Source organism: Acanthaster planci, linkage group LG15 (assembly GCF_054643075.1).
Source record: "Acanthaster planci isolate LZ-2023a linkage group LG15, COTS_SCS, whole genome shotgun sequence".
Lineage (NCBI taxonomy): Eukaryota > Metazoa > Echinodermata > Asteroidea > Valvatida > Acanthasteridae > Acanthaster > Acanthaster planci.
In genome coordinates, this window is record NC_141791.1 from 3,151,038 (window position 1) to 3,173,684 (window position 22,647).

Below are 22,647 nucleotides of genomic sequence, written 5' to 3' on the forward strand. Positions count from 1 at the left end.
CAGGGGTATATGTAGGTACCTAGGGGTACATGTAGGTACTGAGGGTATATGTAGGTATCGGGGGTATATGTACATGTACGGTAGGTACCGGGGGTATATGTAGGTACAGGGGGTATACATGTATGTACGTGTACCTGTAGGTACCGGGGGTATATGTACTGTAGGTACAGGGGGTATATGTACATGTACGGTAGGTACTGGGGGTATATGTAGGTACAGAGGGTATATGTAGGTACAGAGGGTATATGTACATGTAGGTACAGAGGGTATATGTACATGTAGGTACCGGGGGTACATGTAGGTACCAGGGGTATATGTAGGTACCGGGGGTACATGTACATGTAGGTACATACATATATGTGCCAACCTTGCTATGAGTATCTTTGTGTGGACCTACAAGTATGCACCAAACAGGTACTTATAAAACAGGCTGTGTTTATACATATACGTGGGTAATTCCAGTGGTCCATTTTTTTTCGTGTCCCTGTTACATCTAACATATGATTTTGTCAGTTCATAACACATTTCTTATTTCCAAGAGTGATGAATTAATGCAAATGACCTGCCAAACAAATACTACTAGTTTGAAATCAATTCTGGTGATATTTCCGTGTCAAATAACAAAGGTCAGATGTAACAGGGAAACAATTATGTCACACTTTTGGACCCCTGATTTCTGGAATTACCCACAAAGCTTTTGGGGGGTTGGCTTCATGCAGAATGAAGGGGAACGGTCACAGAAACCATCAACAGAAATCCGTCTTGAAGCAAAAAATAAAAAATACTGGCCCGTTTATGGCATCCTATCTCTTTACTTAAAATCTAACTAGAGTAAATTTGCAACCCTCAAAAAAGTCTGACTTCTTTTTCAGAGACTTGAACAAGTCTAATATGCAAATCAGGCCATTCTGTGTTTGTAGAATACTTTAATTAATTGGTACAATGCACGCCGAATCAATTAAGCTATGAGCGCCATTACCAGAAACTGGGGCTCACAATGCAGGCGTAATATCACGCACCAGGCATCATCAACACAATGGTCATTAATTAAACAGGAGCGTGATGGGACAGACCCGTGGCCGGGTGCCACTTTTGGTCTGACACAGTGAACGCCGCAGTAACACAGGAATAGATCCTTTTTCACACCGATGTCACACATTTCCCAGGTGGCAAAAAAAAGCCACTTGGATGCCACTTCTTTGCTGTCATCAAGCTTTGCCCAAACGGGATGGTATTGCCTCAAGGCTATGGCTCCTCAGTATGGCAGGCTAAATGGTATAACTGAAGCCTTAACCATTGACAATGTGCAATGTGGGCATTATTTCATATATATCAAAGATGGTGCCCAATGGAAAAAAACCTTTAGGAGACAGCCTCACTACCATCAAATTTCATCATTTCCTGGAACTGCGAGAAATAATGTACATGTATACACATACATGTGTACCATACACAACCACGTCAGATGATGGGTGCACTAGACATTACATGTACCGTACAAAACATGTATGAACATGTACATGTACCTAAATGTATGTACATGTGCTTGTACTTACCTGTAGTGTGTACATCAGTATGCATATAATGTACATGTAAATGAACCGGTAAATGTACGTTACATAACAGTACATACAGTGAATACAGAAATGCATATGTACAGGTGCATGTACACGTACATGTACCCCGGTACACAGTGCATGGTACCGGTATGGTACATGTACATGTATTGTACAAAGGGCACTTGCTTTGTCCTTAATGCTCTCTTCTAGGATGGACAGGGCTAGTCCTAGAAATGGGAGGAGGGCTATTAAACCCCTCCCTTCCCACCAACTCAAATCAAAATTTTAACTTTTGATTTTGACTGTTCCATGCATGTATGTTTCACATGTACAGTTTGTGCGACTTCTGCTAGGGAGTATCGGTGATTTCTTGTTAATTCAAGCAAAGTCATTTCCCCAACAATAACAGGAAGCTACCCAGAATGTGAGCAGCTCCATAATTAGGAAACAATAAAGTTCAGTGAGAAGCATGTGACCGTGACTAACAGGAAAGAGCTCAGGCCACTCCACAAAATCCGTCCACATCTTCCAAGCCACAGAGAATCAAAACATTGCACAGAATAAACTAACTGATTGAGATCTGATTCTCAAAATGTCTTCCTGGTACAGAATAAAATCTGGTGCACTGAGTTCTTTCAATTTACGTGCACTTAACAATTTGGATTCTCCGTACAAAGAACACTGTTGCTATTCGCTCTTAGCACACTGCCACGACAGCCATGCAGAGCATAAATACGATATCTTTACACAATAAAAACAGCCAGTAGGCCTACAGTGTACATGTACCCGGTATGTTACTTACATGTGCCGGTACATGTACATGTACATGTATGTACTTGTAAGTATGTACATGTATGTACATGTTTGCATTGGTTCTTATACAATGCGACTAGACAAAGTGATTCTGACTTGATTAATTGCACAAAGTGCCAGTTCGAAGCTCTGCATGCCTATGGTGGCAGCCTGCAAAGAGCGGAAACCAGTACCTTGTGATTTGGGGCAAGCTTTCGCTTACGAGTAGTTACAACCTTTCACCAACACACTCAATGGATAAGAACGGTACAAAGGAACCAGTCCGTTCCAGAGATGGTGATGGCTACGCAAAAGCTTGCCCCGAATCATGAAGCATAGCAACAGTGTTTTTTAGTCTGGGGAATTCAAATAGTTACATTTACATATATGTGCAATCAGATAACTCAGTGTACCAGACTTTATTCAAATCTAAAGTTCTCGCACATTGCATTGCCATTACATGTACTATAGTGATGGGGATCAAGGTACTCGTAAGGCGGACCAAAACTGTTTTGGGAGGCAAATACTAGTTGGAAAGGCTTCATTTTACCTTTTCTGGTCCCTCTGAGGGTTGTGGCTAAATTACCGGGCTTTTTGTACACTCTCGGATGAGAATTTGAATTGATACGGTTAAAAAGCCTTTCATTTCAAAAAAAAAAAAAGCTCCTTTGGGGGAGGTCCCCTTCCTCCAGAACTTTCCTCCCTACTACAATTCACTACAACCAGGGGCGTAACTACGGGAGAGGAGGGGGGGACACGTAGAGTGTTCCTCTTGACAAAATAAATGTATTTTGAAATGGAAAAAACAATCCTGTGCCATGCGTCATCCATGGGAGGCAAAGGAGGCAATCTATTGAGAGTTGTGTCCTTGGCTGTCAGATGAAGTGCAAGGCTCTTCAAAAAATATGACAACTGCTACATACAATGTACATGTACAGGTATCCCGTCTGGAAATAAAGTAAAATCCCTGCACACTATGACCAGTTCTTTTTTGTTGTGGGTAATTCCAGAAATGAGGGGTCTGTTTTTTTCGTGTCCCTGTTACATCGGACATATCATTTTGTAAGTTCAGAACACATTTTCTAATTTCCAGGAGTGATGAATAAATGCAAATTACCTGCCAAACAAACAGTAATACGGTAGCTTGAAAACAATTCCGGGTGATGTTTCCATGTCAAACACAGGGACACGAAAATTTTGGACACAGGCCTTGCAACTTTATTAACATTTCTCAAACTGCAAGTATTCAGGGGGACGTTAATGAAACTGAGCAGCATTAGGGAGAGGCCCAACACCTGCATTGGTGCCTTAATCACCCTCGACATCGTGTACAGCGGGCCAATAAAACAACAACCTTCAAACAATCAAAAGATAAGATAGTTGTTCACGGTACAGAGCACGCAATCCGATTATGGCAGTTTAATCGGCATGCCAAAGACGAGACGACATGTCATTATTATGAATCCGTTGGGAGGGGGGCTGCGGTGTTGTGGGCACCATGCGGGAGGCTGATTGCACTTTAAAGGCATAATGGATCATTTGTCATACATGTATGTGACTATTTTTGGCTCAAAGCAACGGAATTGCTCAAAATCTTGAACATGGGCACTTAGCAGCTGAGCCAATGAGGATACAGCTCTGTGAAAGCTGTCTATTTTGAGAAAAATGCAATGTACCAGTACATGTTATGGTTCCACGCCTCCATCAAAGGTTGGTACTAATTTCACATTTTGAAATGCAGCAAACCAATTGAAGATCAGAACACAGGTCATACATGTAAAATGCCCACAAACCAGTAGGGTGATCACAACTTGCCAAAACGTGTGCCCCCCAAGGTTAATGTATCCATTTGGATTCCCTGAAATTTCCAAACTCGACATGTCTTGGGAAATCACCTTCTTTTATTTATTAATTTCTGAATGTATTTTTTTCAATGAAATGACAGCACACCTGACAGAGAAACTTCACAGGGAGGTTACTACAAAGTAAGCTTTCGGACGGTATTTTTTGTTGGTTTTTCTTTTCATAGGGCTGAAAACTATCCGCTCCATCTACACCTTTATGTGGCGATGTCTGCATGAGTTCTCAATATTTCAAGTGCATGCTATGATGCCCTTTGACTGTTCTCAAGCAGTTCAACATGAATGACACATGCAATGGATTTGGCAAATTGGCACTGTCCCATCATTACGAATGAAACATCATTCTCCTGACGACGGACAGAGCATATGGTCTGAAAAGTTGAGTACCACCGGTTCTTTTCAGAACCCTGCAAACTCAAAAAGAGATATATCCATGGTGCTCCCGCAAACCTATCTCGTTTACTTAGCACTACCTCCACCTTGAAAAGCTGCAAATCCTCATCAAAAATCATTTCATGGAAATGCAAACTTGTAACACTGCATACACTTTTAACATTCTTGTTAAAATGTCAATCTTGACCAGAATAACGCTTATTTAGTGAGCCACCGTTGACGTTGACAAATTGCATCAAATGAGGTCACCGACCTTTATCAAGCTTAGGTAAGGGGCAAACCTGCGATGCAACCTCGTTCTGAATTTGAGCAAACAACTGCATGTGATTAGCATATATCGTACAGGCACAGAATCCCTGGAACAAATTTACGGCAAGTCCATCCAGGCACTTCCAAACGCAACAGCTGTGCGGCTTTACGGTGTAAAATGCCAGAACAGTACAGCAGGCCTACATGCATGCACGGCACTGAGCGAACCATTTGACCTTGTTGATATACACGTACATGTAGGTAACCACTGTAAACAATGTGCGCATAATTCAGCACTAAATCTGCATATATAATGAGTCCAACAGTTTCTCCATCTTTCAATGGTAACATAATTTATTTCACACACCCTGGCAGGTTTGAGCATAGCTGTTTGGATGTACGGACATGACCATAACTGGAGTAAATAAAATAACTGTAAAATATTCCGCGGTTTGAGTTGAAGGGGTCAACAGCAAATGCACTGATCCGGACCAAAAATGTAAAAGCCCACAGACTGCAAAATAGATAAATACATGTATTCAATTTGTAACTGGACTTTGAGCTAAAAAAATAAGCTGATTCAGCTTTACGCTCGCTGAAGAGGGAAATACCGGTACTCGACCTCAGAAAAGTGGCGGTTATCAAAGATTTAAACACTCCAGACTGGGTCTCATCATGGTAAATGGTCTACATGTACGTACAGCAAGTACATGCTTCTCAAGTGTTTACAGTCATGTGGAGATGCTCGCAAGATCTGGAGCTGTTCATTGCTGAGAGGACTGACAAGACGCAGCCTGTGCTGAAGATTGCAGTGTGGGGGAAGGGGGCACAGAAGGAACACGCTCTCCCCGAAGTCAGTGCCCCAAATCCAGGTGTCCCCCACCCATTTGAAACTTTTGAAATGTACATACATGTACCGGTATGACTTCCATGGATTTATGCATGCAGTCAGCAGATATGTGTACAAGCCACAGTTGATTTGCTTTGAATGCCCACAGAAAAAAAATGTGTGTACCCCCATGCCCCCTCTGAAATATCACCCTACTGTACAAATACATGTACAAGCAGCATGCTTGTCAAGTAGCAAGGGGTGAGAACAGGTGTAAGGCAATGACAGTACAGTACTGCATTATAATGCAAAGCATGACATACATGTACATGTACAGGACTACTGGCATGACTGGGGATTGTGATCTGTGATTGGATAGACAACAATTCACAAAATTAACATCAAACAGTGATGCTGATTACGGCATGTTGCAATGATTACTACCCCTGTTAGTCAGGCCATGAGACCACTTTCAGCAGTCCGTATCAGTGTATCTGTGACCTCCATCCTCACAGGTATCCGTTTATAATCCTGCGTTGAGAGTGGCAAGTAGAAGTAAAGTGACTTGCCCGAGGTCACAATATGTTACCCGCTGCTGGATTCGAACCCCCAACCCTCTGAGCAAAAGTCCCAAACTCCAGGCACTAGGCTGCATACTACTGAATACCAGTTCTTGTACAACGCTGCACAGTGGCACATGTAGGCCTACATGCATGCCCTGGTGTCATATGGTTGAATGGTTTTCTGTTCTGTCCTTTCATGACAGGGCAATCACATGGACCACTTCAGACAGCTGACCGACTTCCACAGTCATTGTGCTACAACTGAGCAGGTCAAGGTCTGCCTTACAGTGGCAAAACCACACAAACACGTCAACAGATTGCTTCAAAAATGTGGAAGGACCTTTCTTATTATTTTATCAATGACGATGCATTTGGAAACTATGTACGACAGAATGGAATTCTATTTCAAAGATGGATTTCCACCGGGGACAAATAAATTAAGTTTGGATTTGCCCTGCCCGATGTGTATTTTAACACTGTATACTCAGTGAATGGAATTCATAAGAGAAACATCAGTACATGTAGTCAAGTTCACATATCCAGTACATGAACGTACACATAGGAAGTGGGGCTCAAGGCTACATGTATTTTTGAAATGGGAATGGGAGACAGGGCTACTTATCATTTCATTGGGCCCTTCCCTGATTAATGCAACTCGGGCTCCCAGCGAGCAAATCTCAAACAGTAGGTAAAGTCTCACATGTTGCATGTTTCTCCTTTAAGCAATGGATACGTTTTTTATGTACAATGTTTTGTCACTGATTGCTCAGAATTTTGGCGAAAGTTTGGAAATATTCACCACACGTACAGCAGTTACTTGTAAATTATGCAATTAAAGAAAAAGTCCTCGCGTAAACATGAAGCATGCATATTTTGACACATGGCACAGCCGTGGTTTTGTGCACAATACACATGTACTGCAGATCTGTGACATTTCCCCTTTATCTGAAGTCGCATGTTGGTGTCACGCAAACATATAGACAGCAGACTATGTCACGCAAGTATAAATGTGCACATGTGCTGGTACACGTACCGGGTACCAGTGTGCACGTACATTCTGAAACCAGCTGGCAAAGGCTAAGTTTTAGCTTTTATATAAACATGTTTTTCACGCAATGGCAGCTGACAGAGCTGTCCTGAAAATGCATCTTTCGGCCAAAGCAAATGCAAATTTATAGAAATTCCTTCCATTTAATTGTTATCAAGGATAGAATGTCAGGGTAATTATTTTCAATGGAAACAGGCATAAATCAATTCCAGACAATATTGATCCTGATGTGTTACCAAAAAAATGTCATGGCGTGTCGTTGTATTGCGCATGCAATTTGAATTTGGTGTAACCGCACTTCCCAAATTTAGTAAAATTTTAAATAAATCATTTTTGAATAGCTCAAATATGGGATGTTATTTAATTATGAAAATTCACATGTCATATTATTACTAGAAAAGTAAACAGAAAAGGCTATGGCAGACAAAAAACTTTCAAGGGTTACAGAATGTCAACGGCTGCATGATTCCCAAAATCCAATGTAAGAAACCACGATGTTCAACCAATTACTCAGCAGCATATCTGATCTCTAAAATAAAAAACATAAAAGCCTACCAAGAAGCACAAATCAGAAGGCCTAAAAGATCTTTTAAAATGACATTTTTTATTATAAGGCATCGGATAAAATTACAAGTTTGTAAACATCACTCAAATATAATTAACATATAGCTCAAGCAAAATTGCATGTAAATTATGCTTCAACCGACACATCAATATGAAATGAACTGATGATTTTTACCACAATCATCGCCAACATATGGGGTAAAAATTCGATTTGGGGCGGGACTTCAAAAGGATACATTCGTAGGGAGCCGTTTTTCGTGCCGACGGCCAAGATGTTCTGCACCGGGTCGTAGGCCATCGACGTAGGTTCGTATGGAAATCCATGGCGAACGACCTGCAGGAGAAAAAAATGGAGACGGAGAAAATGTCTCAATTTTAGAACAAGATCGAGATGGAATCCAGCTCACAGGGGCAGCAGGCTCAAACTTGGGCGAGCAAAAGCTGCGCAAAGGTCCAAAAGAGCCTGACAGCTGTTGCCAAAATAACCGAGGCCCAGTTTTGAGAGGGCCCTCGATGCGTTGGGAAAAGGACGGGTCAGAGACAGCGGTAACAACGGGTCGCGCACCCACCTTGCATACGGTGAAATGTTCACAGTTCAGAGTCTCCGCGATTTCGGTCTCTCCTTTCGGCGACGAATTCGACGAGCCCGAGGTGAGCCCATCCAGCACCTTTTTAAAAGGGAAACGCTTCATGCTGCACACCTCAACCCTGTGGCCCTGGGGGTTCGGGGAGATACAAAATCCTCAGGAAATCTCGGTATTTTCCATGATCGACATTGTTATTTTTCGCAAGCCAGGCCCCTCGCTTCGGCCGCTGCTGTCATCTCGTTGTGTGGGATTTATAATGCGCCGTGCATACAGTGTGTAATACGGGTACCGGTGCAGACGTCGATACGGTCGAGGCGCTGTTTTGCATTATTGGTATTGAGCATATGGAGCGCGAAATGTTTCAGGATTGACAACGCAAGAAAAACATGCCCAGGATTTTCACATGTATATTTCCTTCCTTTATTTTGTCCAAGGTACACCCCAGCAACCGATGCTGGTTTTCGTTGGGGGTCCTGCGATAAGACAAAAATCAAAAACCGATTAAAATTTGTAAATAGTCACCAAATGCAATAAATCTAAGAGCAAAGAACAAGCCAACCTCAAAATTAAATGAATAAAATATGATGCTGAGAAAAGTAACTAAAATAAAGAAACATCTCAATATTATGCAGACTCCATAAAGACTAATGAAAGCCATGTTTGATTCAATATTTCGTTCTTTATTCAGAACATCTTCAGGAATGAGATAAACCATGCAGTTGTAACCTTATAACATGAGTCAGAGGGGGAGTAATTGGCCAATCAGAGAGTCTAAACAGTAAACAAAGAATTGAATGGCTCACAGACAGCATCATCTTATAAAGAAACATGACTCTATGTTTACAAGACAGAGAGGCTGAAATAAACATGATATCAGATGTACAAATATATGTCTGAACAAAATTTAAATTGAACAAAAGAAAAGTAACTATATACACGTAAAACAGACTAAGAACTGAAAAAAATGAAAATATTAAAAAATATTGTGGTGGAAGATAAATATGGAGATCAAAAAATGCTTTTAAAATGGTAATAACGGAGAAATTAAACATTCATAAAACAGTGAAGAAGATCTGTAAAACAGGAAGGGAGCATGAGACTCTGAGTTGGGCAAAGAGACAATTCCAAATGTTGGCATTCTTGACTGCCAAACTGTGATAGTAAGTACATGTACTCATTTGGAGATGGGATCCTTCAAAGTTGCATTCCGTATTCTGTCTCAGGTCTTGTACTGTTCAAATATGTAGGATGAGAAATCAGTCAAGTAATTGGGAAATGAGAACTCCTTGATTCCTAAGAGCCCAAAACCAATAATATTTACATGTAAAGTGATTTCTCAAAAATGTTACAGACAACATCTTTGTTTTTGTTTTACCAGCGTTGGTTTAAAATGTTTTGTTACCACCCCAAGACCCAGAGAATGAGCAATGATAGAAATTGATTGAAAATCTCCATTATAGGAAATGATTATTCACTTACAGGAGCACTTCACAACACGTGTATATTGTTATGTACTACATGTACAGCAAACACTACTTGGCTTGGTGCAGCCACAGTCGCTTTGTTATCGTTTGTTTGCCTTTTTATGTTTAACACATGCACAAGCACAAAAGGCATTCTAATAGCTCATACAAATCTTTACAGAAAAACGTCCGGCTCCAATCCTGTGGGATACAATAGAATAGATACTGCTTAATCTCTGATGCTTGGTTTAAAAAAAAAAAGCATTCTGCCTGACAAAGTCTACAAACAAAATGTCATTTTTTTCTCCACGAAGCATTTTGCATTATAGAGATTTCCATCTGCCCTTCAACTTCAGCTTTTAAGGTTTAATATGAGAAGGCAAAATTAATACGGTACATGTAAGTAATTTTTAAAAAGTGATCGCTTGAAAACTGGACTTCAGAAATGACAGACAGAATATTTGAAAAACGTCCCATTGGTTTTTTCTTGTCACTTTTGCACTCCATATCTTGTAAATATAAAATCCCGGATGACCGTACCTCCTCCAGCTTGCTGTTGGAATTGGGTTGGATGCGAGGAGAAACGGGGAGGAAGATGCGGATTCATCTTCCAGATGGCACCACCTGTTTCAGATGATAAAGGAGACAGGTGTCGTTTTTAAAAGGGGCGGGGAGGCCAGGGAAGATGGAAAGAGATGGTTACAAAACGACAGCTCAGGCATCTACGATCGCTGTATCTCTCTTAATCTGCCGGATTACTATGGCCACGTGAGATGAGCGAAAATGAGGTGTGGTGGTGGTTCATTTGTTTTGCGTATCATTTGGAAGCAGACCTGTCTAAAGGTGCGGGATTTGTAATGAAGAGCCAGCAGATGGAGTGTGAACTTTGTATTCAAACTGTCTGCAAGCCTTGTCTGGCATAATCCTGTGGGGGGGGCATCTTCATTATTAAAAGGTACTATCTGAAGCATAAAACAAAACAAAAAATGAAAGTCCAAGGGGAAGACCCTCGTCGGCATTGTAAAGGAAATAAAGAGGAATTACCACTAGCCTAACATTTGGTAAGGGTTAGAGCATTTCGCTTCTTTTATAAGTTGATCATAAATGAATTTTTCGGAGCGGTATTTTTAAATCGGCTCCTGAAATTTTTCGTGGGGGTGGGGGCGCACTTCAACAATTTAGGCAGGTTCTTCTAGTCTGGTATACGAAATGCATATAATGAACATGAATAGCCGAGTCTGAGGTGAGACTAAAATTGCGGAACACTGGCTCAGAGAGAGGTGAGACAGAGAGGTATTGATCGACCGAGGCCTAATTACTTCCAATTTCTAGAAAAACAAGTAAGAATTTCCAATTTTATCCTTGCGTCAGCTAAGTATATTGTAGTTTGCAAAATGTGCTCGAACGTACTACAGTACCAACGTTCATGATGATTGAGCCAACATGGCCAAGCCGTTTTGCGCTACTGTAAAGTTATAGTAACTTATAAGTGCCTTCTCCTGCAGACTGGGGCTATAAACTGCAAATTCCCCTTATTAATATATCGGTGGTTTGATGTGGTGATCGAGTGATCCATACACGCAAACGGGGTTTTATAGAAGGCATTTTCGCGGAGTCTCCACTTTTTGTATTGACCGTCGCGTTGTGGGGATAAGGAACGCGGCGGTAGTCCTGCATGTCCAGTCTGGGGCTAGGCTACTTACGACAACTTAACCTCAAGCATGTCAAGGTTACACTGTCGGGTTCATCGTCCATTAGGGGTCGTGTGGATAGTATGGGTACTGACTACTGTTCACCACACTGTCCAAGACTGAGTAGGCTAGCTGGTGCCATGGCTAAGCCTTAACCTCCAAACACACGCGTACACGTCACACTGCATTTCCATTCCATTTGAACATCTTGAATGAGGCACTGTTTTGAGGGAGTTCGTCATGTTCGTACGGACTACATTTGTACATGTACGCAACATTAACAGTACATTCATAAACAAACTTTTTCGATAATTCACAAGGCATTGTCGATTTAGATGGCAAATAAGCAAGGCGAAAATATGCACAATTGTAATATACAAAACATTAATGTGTTTCTATTTTATTAAACTCCAATTCAAGCCTTGCTCTTTCTAAAAACCAAGCAAACTGTTCCACTGTAAGCCTCAAAATTTAAAGCTCACCAAAGAAAGAAAATTTGAGAAATTCCTTCCAAGAATACCAGTTTTTATCTTGGATTTATAAGATCATGACTATAAATAATGAAAGTATTTTCCAATCAGAATCAGGACCTAAAGCTCATTCATTTCACATGACCGATCATGTTGATTTTCCAGGCTAGAGTGACTGGTTCCTGTTTAAAAAGACAATTACCAATTTTTTTGCTGGAAAAAAATCCATTTAAGGACCATAGGATGCCACTTATCTTTCCCATCTGTAAGCAATAAAATGTCTAAAAAGTCAAATTTTTTTCACAAGTAAAAATATTTAGGCATTCACTTAGAAAACACTGTTTTCCAGGCCATTCCCCCGTAGGGTTATGTATAAAATGCATAGCTTTGTTTATTTTAAAGGCAAGATGTCCATATCTGGATAGCACATAAATGTAGGGCCTACGTACACGGTATGTGCTCACCACCAAGTAGAACTTGACAACATTGATTACTGAACATGGGTAGCAACTTTCACCCCACTGTGTAAGTTGTGTAAACTCAGGAATATGGAAGAATATGGAATTCTTTGACTCGCGTTGTGTTCTCCATTGAAGGACAAGTACACAGTCAATTTTGAAAAGCTGTTCATGAAACTTGATAATCAAGGTGGTCGTACACGAACTCTTTCCATATAATTCAGTGTTGTTGAATTTATTTCCCTTTCTATATTTCCATGGAGGGAATGCTCTTTTTCTCCCTTGTGTATCTGTTTTATATAATTTAAAGCGGCCCTAATGTAGATCCACTTTCGTCACATTTCATTTGGTAGCCCCCCGGAAGTTAAAGAAAAAAATGGCCGATGACGAGGACTTTGAGAGACAGCTCCAGCTGGAAAAGGAAGAGCAGTACAAACAGGAGCAGGGCTACACCTACACTGACCCCAACGACGGCACAGTCTACGAATGGGACACGGGGAAACAGGCCTGGTTTCCAAAGGTAAGAATATACCAAGATTTGCATTGATCTCAGCTGTCCAAAACTCCAGCCGTAGACATTGCACCACCCTCATGCCATGTCTGTTGAAGGAACTGTTTTTGCCAGGTCAAGATGAAGGTCCTTTTTTTTTTCCTACTCAGAGTTTGAAATTGTTTGAATGCATTTTCGTAACCTCTCTCGTGTTTGCTTGATGTTAGGATTCCTAGTTGATTGACTCGTTCCGCGCTGGACTCGTCTAGGCTTACTCTTCCAAAAACTAGGCTGTCTTTTGCTGGCGAGGGGATGTTTTCTGTGGCTGGTCCCCGTCTCTGGAACCAGCTTGAAGTTTATCTTAGAGAGTCTAGGAATGTGGAGAGTTTTAAGACCGGGCTGAAGATGCACCTCTCTAAACAAGTTTTTTTGTTTCTTAGTATTGATTTTGATTATGGTACATGTAGGTTATATTTATTTATCTATATTTTGATGTACAGTCCCTGGGAGCAGCTTGATGGATTGGGCGCTTTATAAATGTCAATTACTATTATTGTTATTATTATTAAGAATGATCGTAGATTAGCCAGTGTGTTATCGTTAATAACGCAACCTCTGACACATGGTCACCTCAGGGCACGTTTGAGCAAAAGCTGAAGTTAACCGTAGTTCACCCGACACGGTCTGTTCGATGGATGGGCTGGACCCTTCCACTGGACAAGTTAGAACCAGGCCTCAGGCGTGGTCACACCGCTGGTTATCAGCAGCGGGTTTCATCTATTGGGATCCACGGAAGGAACCATTCACAAGAAAATATCGTACTAGAAGTGGAACGGCAGAATGCAAGTGATGACGGAATTGTACGGCGTAGTTCAAGTGGGAACATTCAGGCTGTGCTTTTGCGCACACTCATTGTTGAAGAGCAAACTAGTGGTTGAACTGGAGCCGCTGTTGGATCCTGTGGTGGCTGGCGACCACAGACTTTGAGGTTGTTAGCCCTGGGTAGGCAAACCGCTTTGACAAATGATGCAGACTGATGAGTCTGGCAGATTTTGTTGTCGACATATACCACAGGGTTAGGGTTGAGGCTATCAAATAGGGTCACCATTTGTGTTCATTCCGCTGACATTATCTCAGGTGGATGAAGATTTCCTCGCTGCATACCAAGCCAACTACGGCGTCAACACTGACGAGCAGAGCGTGAAGTCCTACTACGAGCAGTATGCGGCCCAGCTGGCATCGGAACAGCCCAAACTGGAGAACTCGGAGAGCGAGGAAGAAGACGACGATGACGATGATGAAGACGACGATGATGAAAACCCAGAGGGGGCAAAGAAGTTTGGAGCAGAAGAGCCCAAGAAGGAAGCAGGGGAGGGGCAGAAGGCCAAGGGAGCCCAGAAGAGGAAGGCGGAAGAAGGTAGATTTTCCTTGAACCTAACTTCTTTTGTAGAACTGAGAGTATCAGGGGATCAGGCTGGTGTAGTGGCTCTTTCCTCACCTTCCGCCTCTGTTGCTCGGGTTCGAATCCCACCTAGGTCAGCACGTGAATTGGGTTTTCGGTCCCTACCTGATTTTACAGGCTTTCCCTGGATAAATTCACCCAGGGTATTCCACCCACCTCCAAAACTGACCATTTCTTCATCGTGAGGGCCCGCAACTAATCAGCTTCGGATGGATGGGTCACCCTTATTAAAGATGGTAACAGAAACGTTTGCTCTCTGTGATGTAGTAAAACTCCAGATTGTATCTTGTTAAGGCTGTGGCCTACTCGGAGAGAATGGCACTGTTTGGCGTACTGGAAAGGGCAAAGAGGAATCGTGTGGCATGTGCATGCTCACTCACGACAATAAGTGGCCTAGAGCGGGAGGCCAGTGGATGGCCAATTATCACTTGAATGTGCACAAAGAGAAACGCATATCACCTTGCTGTGAGAGGAATGGGCTGGAGTGTTGGAACCTTCCTGAATCCTCAGAAAATTCCCTGAGCTGGAATCCACTGGTATTTGTCGATAAACTGTTACCAAGGGGTATCAAGTTCCATGGAATTACAGTATTTGCTATATCAATACTGCATTCCTTCCAACACAGCATGTGCACCCAAACCTTGTCGTTGATTTAGAAGGACTTGGAAAGGCGGGGGTTCACAGAAAAATGACCATACCTGTGTGAACCACTTAAGACCTACGCAGGTTAAATCTCATGTCCCCAGTGTGGTTTATGGATGTCTCAAAGATGACTCCTGGACTTGTTTCAAATCCAAGGCACCTGTGAGGATTATGACTGGCAGGGTAACTGAAAAGGCAAGGCGACATATGTGAGAATTGCTTGCTCTGTTTTTCCGCTCGCCAAACGATATTCCAGGGTGGTTCGAGATCGACGACACCAAGAACACCAACGTCTACGTCAGTGGCCTGCCCTTGGACACCACCCTGCCGGAGTTTGAGGAGCTGATGCAGAAGTGCGGGCTGATCATGTTTGACGAGGAGAAGCAGGAGAACAAGATTAAGCTATACTTGGATGAGCACGGCAACGTCAAAGGCGACGGCCGCTGCTGTTACTTGAAGGTGAGAAATGTTCAGAGGGACCTATTTCACAGAACTGCATGGTGCAGAAATCTGCTAAGCGTAGACAAGTTGTGCTTCACAGAAACTGGTTACCAGCCAAAGTACTGTGCAGAGCTATATTACATGACACTGGTACCTAGCTCATATTTGCTTATGCCTACATTTACCTAAGCCGAATTGGCAGCTGCATGAGACTGGGTTGTGGTCGGTGAATGGTTCTTGAGCGTAATCAGCTCAAATGTTAGATTCACCAAGGACCAGTATTTGAAAGCAGTTCATGGTAAGGTGTCACTTAGCAGATTTGTGTCCCAAGCAACAACTATCCGAGAGCCAGCTATAGGAAATACGTCGCACGTGATATTTTGGCCGGTGATCTGTGTTTGTAGGGCTGCGTCTCGGTGTGCTGTAATGTACAGTTAATTTTGCACAGATTGCATTGCCCGTGATCCAGCACAGTGGCTGTGTTTCTTGGGGTTGTACTCAGCAACTTTTCTTGACGTTTCAACTTCCTTTTTTCCCCCTCGTCTGCTTTTCAGAGGGAGTCAGTCGGCCTTGCCGTACAGATACTGGACGACTCCGTCATCCGAGGCCACAAAATCCACGTCGAGCTGGCCAAGTTTGAGATGAAAGGGGACTACAAGCCGCTGCCAAAAAAGAAGAAGAAGCCGAAGAAGAAAAAGAAAAATCTCCAGGAGAAGTAAGATTGCGTTTTTTAAATATTTGATATTGTCTAACAGTGGCTCTTGTGCTCTTGCTTAGAAGAAGCTAAAGATGAAAATGAAAAAAAAAAGAAAATCCCAGGAAGAGGAAGATTTCTTCTTTAGTAATAACAGCTGTCATTGATTACCTTTGTGACATCATCAAGAACTGGTTAACATGGGAAATGTAGTATCCCGGGGTTTATTTGTGTGTGCTTCCGCCATTACATTAACAGGTCAGAGCTTGAAATTACAGTTTGGACATCTGCCGTCTTCTGACCACTTTTGGTATCTGACCGAAAGCAGATGTGATCGGGCCATATACCCAAAGAAAATGTAACAACAGAAGGCGCAGAAGCAAAATCCTGGTGTTTTTACTCAGGTTCTCAAAAAGAGAGGAGAGAGTGTGTTCTCATGTGATGTTATGTCTGATCAGAAGCGGATAATGGTTGAATGGAATTGACCTTCTAAGTATATTTTATCCCACCGGGTTTTTATCCCAATTTCTTTCACTGCAAAGAATGTGACCCACTCTGTGAAAATGAGCCTTAAGTCGTCAGAGCCACTTTGGAGTAAAAGGTCCTTTAGAATAATTTTGCACAGTGTAAATCAATAGGAACCCGAAGCATTTTTCACCATGGAGTATCCACTTTCATCAGGATGCCAAATTGAGTGATGCTTCAAAACAAAAAACTCAATTTGCTCTTTCCAATACAAATGAAAACTCGAAAAGTGGCTCTGGCGACTTAAGACTCATTTGCACAGAGTGGGTCACAGATGTGAACCAGTAAGGGCTGGCCAGTAAGATGTAATTGTTATGTCTGTTGTTGTTGGTAAAGGTTGCTAGATTGGAGGCCGGAGAAGAAGTTCCATCAGCGTAAGAGAAACGAGCAGGTGGTCATCATCAAGCATTTGTTCCACCCAGATGAATTTGAGGTGAGTCTTCTCATTTCATGTTACTTTTGAAATTGTTTCGCCGATGTGAATGCTTTGTTTGCTCGTGGTCTCTCGTCTGCTGACGTTTATCAAATGCGGCCCTCCAAGATCCTTCCAAAACCACCATGAAATTGTCCAGGGTTTTATACCGGTAGGATTGATGAAGGTAGAGCCAAGACGTAATATGACATGGGGTTTGATGCTCCCGTGAAGATTCTGTAGCATGACCATGCCTGTGGTTTCTGCTTCGTGGAGGATCCTCCAGGACCCAGAAGGGCTCTAGCAAAAATACCGATAAGGCATAGGGCCGCTGTATTGGATGATGTGTCATTTTAGTCGTCTGTGACTTTAACACGATGGAATGTTTTCCTTCAATGCGGAATTAACCACTTCCTGCCGGGCGACCCTTTTTCGAGCACATAGGTTTTATATGCAGAGCCGGGGAGCCCAGAACTGAGGCAAAAGAGTTGGGCCTTCTAAGACCGTGCTCAGCTCAAAAGACTGAGCTGCTGGACATTACCGACATTTTTTCGCTCTCAATAGTGGAGATAATCCAGCCTTATTTTGAAACAGTGTACTATGGTTCGGGGCATTTAGAGCGAGTGAATTACCACCGGGGACAAAAGCTCTCCAACACCACAGCGATGAGCCACACAGCACCGCTGCACGCTAATCTGGCCCCTATTGAAAAGAGGTCAGCAGTGCACTGTGCCGATTTCGGGAACAAAAGAATCTCACGTAATATCCCACAATCTAGGCTCTTTTTCCAAGGCTGCAGGCCTGGCTGAAATATTCAAAAGTCAATGAAGGTCACCTGCCAGCTTTAGAGTAGTGCTCAAAGAGTCCTTCATGTGGGTGTAAACGGCCATTAAATGAAATGATGAATTTTTGAAGAATTTTGAAAACGGAAAATCTTGAAAAGGACCCGGCATCTTGTCTTGCTCAAGAAAAATCCACCCGGCAGCAAGTGGTTAAGAACTATTAGTTCTCAACAGTTCTTGACACTTGAAGCACAAGGTTCCAGTGGAGTTAATATACATGCAGAACTGCAGTTTGCATCCTGCCTAACTGAAGAAATACACTTTGGATGTTACGTTGGGATCCGTTTGCAGATGTGTAGCTATTTGAATCTGCACTGAATCCTATCTAACTGAAGAAATGCACTTTGGACGTTACGTTGGGATCTGTCTGCAGATGAGTAGCTATTTTAATCTGCACTGAATCCTGTCTGGAGCAAATGACAAATGCTTGGGAGACTGCTTTGGTAGTTTTGGCTTCTAGCAGTAGAGGGTGCATTTCTGAGCCACCATTAGGCTGTGCCTGAGAGAGACCGTGTCCGGATTGCTTGGCTGCGGCTTGGAATCACACACGAGTATACAGTAGCGGCTGCATCCATTTCCCATAGACACGTGTGTCATATCAAGTCATAGCCAAGTAAGTTGCACACAGTGTTTACTTGTCACAGCCGGGAGTAACACTGCTTGTGGCAGCCACTGGCCAATAACCGCAGAGGCAACTTTTCTTTGGAGGAAGTGGGGTACTGCCTTTGACAGACGAGGGCGCTATATCCACCTTCTGCTTGCAAAGCCTGGCTTGATACATGCAGTTACCTCAGGCAGAATTGAACCTCGTCGGGGTAGCAGAGTTAGGCAACATGTGATGTTGGAGAAACCGAGAAAGCCTTGACTTGTAGGCATAAGGGCCAAAAGGAAAGTTTGAGGCCTACATTTTTAATCACAGTCAATCTTTATGGACACATATGTGACACTTGTGTAGCACAGAATATTTAAGAGTGGAGAAGAATCTAAAAAGTGAATAAAATCCTAGCCAAAACCTTACATACATTGTCAAAATCACTCTCACAAATTTTTTCTGTCCAGATTAAAAAAAATTTAACTGACTCATTGTGATCCGGAAGTTATTGCGTGTTTAGAAATGTACGTGTTTGCAGTAATTGTATGTTGTGGCACATTAGACAAGGAGGTCAACTTTGGGACACAGAGATCAATGGAGACGTGAGCTTGGAATCCAAGAGTGATACCACATGGGCACTCTTTGCCGACATGCTTGAAGCTATGGACGGCAACAAGGTTGTACCAGTTAACTGTTTGCAGTCCTCCTTGACACCCCGTCAACCTCAGCCGAACTGCCTGGCTAAAAAGCGAAAACCCGATGCCAATACAGGGTTTCCACAGCCTGGAAAAGTTGTGGAAGAAGTCACAGAAATTTGTTTCCGTTTTCCAGGCCTAGAACAGTCATGGAATTTGGTAAAGATGACCATTAAAAGTCAAGGAAAAGTCATGGAATTTTTCAAACACTGTGTGTGATTTTCTATTCTCAGAAATAAGCGCATAGAATGTGTGATTGTATTTGCAACTTAATAGGTCGAATAGTCCAAGAAGTTGTGTTATTGGGTCATGGATTTTCATAATTAGGTCTCGGAAAAGTCATGGAAAAGTCATAGAATTGTCCTTCGGGTGCAGGAAGCCTGCAATATTACTGGTTTGCAGAAAGCCCTCTGGGATCTTTCCATCGTTTTATTTTCCTGTGGCCTCAGTATTTGAAAGCCAATTTCTTTCCCCTCCATTTATTGGAATTCCCAGTATCTTTTTACACAGCGTCCCCTATGGTAACTCTGTCAGCCTTCTGTCGAGTCTGCTCCCCCCCCAAAAAAAAAAAGAGAAGAGAAGGGATCTGTCAACTGCAGAGCGTTTGCTGTGCAGCTGTTTCCCCCAGCCGGGGCCACGCTTCATTTGTTGAATAATATGCCGAGAGGTCAGAGGTCCAATTGAAATCTGTGATCACTCCTTAAAAAAAAAAAAAACAGGTGAACTCAGATTACACCCTGAAGTCACCTAGGTGTCGTGGCTCAATTCCCCTTGTGGTCTCAACACCTCATGAGTTGGGGGGAAGAGGACTTTATATCCCCGCTCCAGGGTGTTATTTATGCATTCCCTTGTACCTGTACATCTGTTACACCGGGTTTAATGGATGCAGGAATTTCAGAATTGGTCCTTGCTGAAACCGGGAAGGAAAAGCGATGTGGGTGTTGAAGACGATGGGTTTTAAACTAAAGCTTCGTGCTCTCTATTACCGCTGCAATTTCAATCACTTCAGGCCCCTTTGACACTTCAGGCCCCTTTGACATGTTTTTTAACCACTTGGAAAGGAAACAAAAATAAACCGTATAACTAATGGTAGAGCTGTTGGTAACATGTTCTGACCTATAGCTTTTCCATGCAATGGTTGTTTCTCCGGTTTTTCCATTCACTCCACAACTATGCCATGCCAAAGTTTTTTTTAAAGGGTTTTCGTAGAGTGTACATTTGTGTAAATTCCTCATTGTGTGGGTGGCTTTCCATTTGCACGCTTGCATGTTAAGCAACAATTTAGGATGGAACCAGGGTTGCAGTTTTCCAAGAAAAGTGTTGAGTGCTTTACGAAAGCCTTAAGCTGGACTCGGAGGGTTCAAATCCCATCTATTGTAACATCTTACCTTTTCCTTTGGACCTATAGAAAGCCTGCATTGCTCATGTAGCACTGAAAAGGGTATTTTTTTTAGCCGACGTAGGATTTATATTTTTCTTTCAGGCGTGTGTGCCGTGACCACAGTATTTTTTACCATGCATTATTCTAGCAATTTGTCAAGAAGTGGTTGGAATTCTTTTCACCTGTTCCAGGGGTCGCCAGTGGCCGAATTTTCCTGGTGCCATTATCCCACGTTGATTTATCATGTCGGCTTCCAATATCTCTGCCTGGATTCCTCTGTCAAAAGGTTCCTTGGGGTCCTCAGGGGAAAGGGGACCTGGAGCAAGAAAGGAAGAATGAGGGAGAGACGGAGGAGTGTGATTACCGTTGCACTGTATCTATTGGTTACCTTGTGCTATGGTTGTCTTCCCAATGTACACCGTACACAGAAATTGGGTTGAAAATGTGGCTTATCCTCAAGAAGCCAGAGGTGTTTTTTTTCTTTTTTTCCGTACATCGAAGAGACACATATTTGTAAGGTACACATTCATGTACATATAATTGTAAAAATACATTAGTAGATTAGTTTGATAGTTTGTTTGTCAGTTCCAAACATTATCGTTGATTTAGGGCTTTGTATATGCATTTTTTCTCTGGTAAAAAAAATGAAGGAAAAAACCTGATTGAAATGTTCGCCCATTTTTTAGGTGACACCTGCAACGTGACAACTGTATGCGATGAAAGGAAGTGTTTGTTTCTTTAGTAATGCTGTCGAGCAGTTGAAGTAGAATTAATTATTTAAGCACAACCAACTGAAAAATGAGCTTATTGGAGTGGCTCACAGCGAGTTGCAGGGGGAGAGGACTCCGCAACATGTCTGCTGTTCTATGCCTGATCATTGTAAAACTTGATCTGCATGTGAACTCGTTCAGTACACAGAAGTACAAGTATATGGATGTACATTTGTGAACTTTCAAATAAACCCGACATTCGTGTAAGGCTTCGTTGTTATCGTCAGTTAAAGTTTACCGTCTCACACCGTTGGCCCATGCGGTGAGCATGTCCAGCACATCACTGGGGGAAAGACATCTTGGGTTGACCTACCTCAAAAAACGAGCAAGACTAATTATAAAATTTGAAAAAAAAACCCCAAAATTTGACAGTATCGGAAAAAATGTCTCGGGAGGGGGGGATGGATTTCGACCCCTATTCGTCTCGTAAGTGTGACGTCACTTTAGTTTAAACAAGGCCCGCTGCACATGAAGTTACGTGCATTGATCACCGTTTACATGGAACCATGGAAGTTAACCGGAAATTAACGCGCAACTTCAGTGATCGTCCAATGGGAGCCTGCAAATTGTGGCACGCCTGCCTTTGTGACAAAGTCTCTCACGAACCGGATAGGGTTATTGAATGACTCACTGAAAGATTCTCAGTGCCACTTGCAAGCCGCTCACTCCCCTTCCTCCTACCCTAGTGGCCCTCCCCCCTCTTCTTTCCTCACGCCCCACCCCCAAAAGGGGTCCCATCCAAAACCGTTTGCCCTCCTTACCACATTTCCCCAGCTGCCACTCCCAATGCCGTGCAATGTCTTCAGCCAAAGCTCGGGTACAAAGCCACTTAAAAATCACTCCATAATAATTATCGCCCATCCAGTCGACCGGAGAATGCGGCAGCTATGCGTGGTATCCTGAACGAGAAATAGCCGAGGCCGATGATGCGGAGGTTTGGGGGGGGGATGGTGTGGGGAGGGAAGACCAAGCACACATCAATCTCCTCGCTGCTCAGCCAGATCTGGCCTACCGTCTTAGCCGTGTGAGTTCGGGTCAGTAAACAGACACGCTGCACTTCAAATGAAGCATCAGTTGCGGAAGTGGGGCAGAATATGTCGACCAGCCATAATTTCACCAAATGTTACTACATGTAGTCTTGCACTGATGCAAGATAATTCATTCGTGTGCTAG

At 42.7% G+C, this 22,647-nt stretch overlaps 2 protein-coding genes across 14 annotated transcripts in view; one reads left to right on the forward strand and one right to left on the reverse strand.

Moving 5' to 3' along the window:
* LOC110984498 (syntaxin-binding protein 5-like) overlaps positions 1-8,719 on the reverse strand; it is a 73,218-nt gene extending 64,499 nt beyond the window's left edge. For all 11 annotated transcript variants that reach the window (XM_087146242.1, XM_087146250.1, XM_087146248.1 and 8 more), the window contains exons 1-2: positions 8,429-8,719; positions 8,096-8,193 (exon numbers count right to left, since the gene is read on the reverse strand). In XM_087146242.1, coding sequence (XP_087002368.1) covers positions 8,096-8,193; positions 8,429-8,551 — 221 coding nt within the window. In that variant the 5' untranslated portion in view covers positions 8,552-8,719. The remainder of the gene's footprint in view (positions 1-8,095; positions 8,194-8,428) is intronic.
* Positions 8,720-11,132: 2,413 nt separating this feature from the next.
* LOC110984489 (17S U2 SnRNP complex component HTATSF1-like) overlaps positions 11,133-22,647 on the forward strand; it is a 33,841-nt gene continuing 22,326 nt past the window's right edge. For 2 of the 3 annotated variants that reach the window (XM_022244723.2, XM_022244724.2), the window contains exons 1-6: positions 11,133-11,249; positions 12,882-13,048; positions 14,156-14,435; positions 15,379-15,581; positions 16,118-16,278; positions 17,119-17,215. In XM_022244723.2, coding sequence (XP_022100415.2) covers positions 12,905-13,048; positions 14,156-14,435; positions 15,379-15,581; positions 16,118-16,278; positions 17,119-17,215 — 885 coding nt within the window. In that variant the 5' untranslated portion in view covers positions 11,133-11,249; positions 12,882-12,904. The remainder of the gene's footprint in view (positions 11,250-12,881; positions 13,049-14,155; positions 14,436-15,378; positions 15,582-16,117; positions 16,279-17,118; positions 17,216-22,647) is intronic. The other variant, XM_022244725.2, reaches the window with a different exon arrangement.